Here is a 4,278-nt window from a genome sequence, read left to right on the forward strand (position 1 = left end):
ACTGTGGCCCACTGCCAGCTTTTTATATAAAAGAAAGAAAGAAAGAAAGAAAGAAAGAAAGAAAGAAAGAAAGAAAGAAAGAAAGAAAGAAAAGAAAGAAAGAAAGAAGAAAAGGCTCAGTCATATTAGCATTTATCATTTTTGATTCTACACGCTGGCCTTGAACTTGATGTGTAGACAAGGATGGCCTTGTTCCTGATCCTTCTATCTCCCCTTTGGGGGCTGGATTACAGGCGTGTGCACCACAGCAGAGCCCATCTGACTGAAAGATGGAAATTGTCTCAGTGAATGAATTTCTGCATTTGTCTATTATCTCTTTCATCCTGTAGAAGTCATCGTGGTTACAACCAAAGATGTCCAAAAGGCTCTCTGCGCAGAATTCAAGATGAAGATGAAGCTAGATATTGTGTGCATTCCTGATGAGGCAGACATGGGCACTGCAGATTCTCTACGCCACATTTATCCAAAACTTAAGGTAAACAGATTTCTTGACTGACTTTTATTGAAGATAAGTAATATCTTATTTGAAAGTGCTTTATATTTTACAAAAAGCTTTTGTTGGTTTTTTTGTTTGTTTGTTTGTTTTTTCTTTTTTTCTTTTTTTCTTTTTTTTTTTTTTTTTTGGTTTTTCGAGACAGGGTTTCTCTGTATAGCCCTGGCTGTCCTGGAACTCACTTTGTAGACCAGGCTGGCCTCGAACTCAGAAATCCGCCTGCCTCTGCCTCCCGAGTGCTGGGATTAAAGGTGTGCGCCACCACGCCCGGCTTGTTTGTTTTTTCGAGACAGGGTTTCTCTATGTAGCCTTGGCTGTCCTGGAACTCACTCTGTAGACCAGGCTGGCCTCGAGAAATCCACCTGCCTCTGCCTCCTGAGTGCTGGGATTAAAGGCATGCGCCACCACGCCCGGCCCTTTTGTTGGTTTTTAGACAAGGTCTTGCTATGTAGCATGGCTAGCCTAGAATTTGAGATGTAGATCAGGCTGGCCAAAAGCTCAGAGATCTGCCTGATTCTGCTCCTGAGTGCTGGGATTAAAGGTGTGTGCCGCCATGCCTGGCCGCCAGTTTCTGTTTTTTAAAGATTTATTTGTTTGTTTGTTTCTTTAATGTATATGAGTACACTGTTGCTGTCTTCACACACACCAGAAGAGGGCATCAGAACTCATTACAGATGGTTGTGAGCCACCATGTTGCTGAAAGTTAAACTCAGGACCAGTCAGTGTTCTAAACCATTGAGCCATCTCTTTAGCCCTGGCCTTAGTTTTTAAGACTTAAAAAATATATTCTGTTTTTTTGTTTGTTTTGAGAGAGTCTTGTGTAGTGCAGGCTTGTCTTGAGCTCTTTGTAGCTGAGGATGACCTTGAACACTTGATTCTCTTACCTTCATGAGCACTGGTATTATGGTCATGTACCAACAAACCTAGTTTAATATATTTTTATATCAAGTTCATTGTTTCCCATTTACTTTTTAACTGTTCTCTGGTTTGATTAGTAATAAAGCTTTAGAAATTTAGTCAACATAATCTGCTTTCCAAGTAGTGAGACATCCATTTCTGAGACACAGTGTCACCTTGTGGCCAGGCCTGCCTTGAATCTTTGATGATCCCTTTGTCTCAGCCTCCTGAATGCTTGAATTGAAGATATGCACCTGGCTTAAAATAAAATCTGTGGCCAGGTGGTGGTGGCTCATGCCTTTAATGCAGAGGCATTTTAGTGGCAGAGGCAGATCTCTGAGCTCGAGGCCAGCCTGGTCTGCAGAGCTCTGGGACAGCCAGGGCTGTTCCATAGAGAAACCCTGTCTTGAAAAACCAAAAAAGAAAAAAGGAAAGAAAGAAAAAGCAGGCCGGGTAGTGGTGGCGCACACCTTTGATCCCAGCACTTGGGAGGCAGAGGCAGGCAGATTTCTTAGTTCCAGGCCAGGTGGTCTACAGAATGAGTTCTGGGACAGCTAGGGCTACACAGCAAACAATTACTTTAAACTTTAAAAGTTTCCATGCCGGAGCTACCTTACTGTCTTCTGAGCTTCCGCTACCACACTGCTTCCTGCCAGCTGACGGGCCTCTGATCCTATACCTACCTCCTGTGCTGGGACGGCTGGCTTCTATGTGGGTTCCTGGGTCAGACCCAGGCTGGGCTTATGAGGCTAGCATGTTTACCCGAGTCTCCCCGGTGCCGTCTTGCTTTGTTTTGAGATGATCTTGTTATGTCCAGACTTTTGTCAAAGTTGCCATCCTGCTGCCTCAACCTGCTGAGGGCTGGACTATATCCGGGATTCCTCATTTTCATAGACACTTAGATTTCCATGTTTATCGTTTTGTCTTCCATCTTTCCAAAAGAAGCATTGTCTGACAAATGTTAAATGCTGGTGGTTCTATACTGTCCTCCTGGAAACCATCTGTCGCCTCCTAGCTGTAAGCTGGGCCTTCCTTTATTTCTTGTCTTTCCTGTGTTGCCTGCCCTTGTGCCTAGATTTCTTCCACCATTCATGGTTTACGCCCCTGTTTCTGAGGCCTCCAGCCTTTACTGGCTTTTTTTGTTTGTTTGGTTGGTTTTGGGTTTTTTTGTTTGTTTGTTTGTTTTGAGACGGGGTTTCTCTGTGTGGCCCTGGATGTCCTGGAACTCACTCTGTAGACCAGGCTGGCCTCGAACTCAGAAATTCTCCTGCCTCTGCCTCCCGAGTGCTGGGATTAAAGGCGTGTGCCACCACGCCCGGCCCTTTACTGGCTTTTTAAAGAAAGTAAATGAAAGATGAATGTTTTGTGAATATCCATGCTTGAAAATGTTTTATTTCACCTTACTCTTGAGTGATGACTTAAATTTTATAGAATTCTGATTTTTTTTTTTTTCGAGATAGGGTTTCTAAGCACCAACAGAACAAGAAAGAACAAGAAAGGCTTCCTTGATATCCCCCGTACTCTACCCATTTCTGAGGCCTCAGTTATACTGGGGCTTATTATTCCAAACTCTGGCTCATGACATCTTCTAGCCACATCTGTAACCCAGTGTGCTCCTTGAGAACCTCAGTTACGACAGCCAAGGTGTCGGGGCGGTGGTGGCCCACGCCTTTAATTCCAGCACTCGGGAGGCAGGAGCAGGCGGATCTCCTGAGGTCCTGGTCAGTCTGGTCTACGGTGTGGGTTCCAGGATCTCCGTTTTACAGATAGGAAAGGTGTGTCTTGGAAGCTTGAGTGCTTCGCTTGGCGTGTAGGGAGTAAGAGAGAACATGCATAGGTGTCAGAGTCCCGCTTGATGCATGGAATAAGCAGGGCATCAGAAACATTATGTCTTCTGGATACAGCAGGGGGCACGTGACTCAGTGGGACGCGTGATTTTATTTGAGAGTTACAGTGGTAGAGTGGGTTAGAGTCCCCTAGAAGTTAGGTGTGCACCAGGTGCCCCCTAGAGGAGCATCAAGAAGTGCTGCCTGCGTTGGCTTGTTGAGTTAGGGACGCTTCACTTCCTGACAGGGGTGCTAATTGAGACTTGCAGAAGAGTGGGTGTTTGTGATGTTAGAGACATGAGACCAGGGAATAATCTGCACCTTAGATGAAGTCACTACAAAGCTGAAGAACCAGGGATTCTTTTAAACGCTAGTTAAGTAAGCACCTCCCTCAGGATAACCTAAACATCTAAAACCTTTACACATGTTTGTATCTGTTGGAAATTTACCAAAAAAGTACATATCAGCTAAAGACTAATACATTTTCCTCCAAGATGATAGCCTAACGAAGGTTTGATTTCTTTTCTTCTTTTTCCTTTTCTCTTCATTCTTTTAAGACAGGGCTCTAGGGCTGGAGAGATGGCTCAGTGGTTAAGAGCACTGACTGCTCTTCCAGAGGTTTTGAGTTCAATTCCCAGCAACCACATGGTGGCTCACAACCATCTGTAATGGGGTCTGATGGCCTTTTCTGGTGTGTCTAAAGAGAGCAATGTTGTACTCATAGACATAAAATAAATACATTTAAAAAAAAAAAAAAAAAGACAGGGCTCTGGTATCTAGCCCTGGCTGCCCTGGAAGTCCACGTGGAGAGCAAGCTGGCTTCAAATTTGTGGTGGTCCTCAAGTGTTCAGATTTCAGGCGTGCACCACCATACCTGGCAAGGTTTAATTAAAAAAAAAAAGAAAGAAAGAAAGAAAGAAAGAAAGAAAGAAAGAAAGAAAGAAAGAAAGAAAGGAAGGAGCCGGGCATGGTGGCACACGCCTTTAATCCCAGCACTCGGGAGGCAGAGGCAGGCAGATTTCTGAGTTCGAGGCCAGCCTGGTCTACAAAGTGAGTTCCAGG

At 44.5% G+C, this 4,278-nt stretch overlaps 1 protein-coding gene across 1 annotated transcript in view; it reads left to right on the forward strand.

Moving 5' to 3' along the window:
• The window catches only part of Eif2b3 (eukaryotic translation initiation factor 2B subunit gamma), a 72,102-nt gene that overhangs the window by 8,757 nt on the left and 59,067 nt on the right, over window positions 1-4,278 (forward strand). Inside the window, exon 3 of the mRNA XM_021201200.2 lies at window positions 330-475. Coding sequence (XP_021056859.1) covers window positions 330-475 — 146 coding nt within the window. The remainder of the gene's footprint in view (window positions 1-329; window positions 476-4,278) is intronic.

Source organism: Mus pahari, chromosome 6 (assembly GCF_900095145.1).
Source record: "Mus pahari chromosome 6, PAHARI_EIJ_v1.1, whole genome shotgun sequence".
NCBI classification, from domain to species: domain Eukaryota; kingdom Metazoa; phylum Chordata; class Mammalia; order Rodentia; family Muridae; genus Mus; species Mus pahari.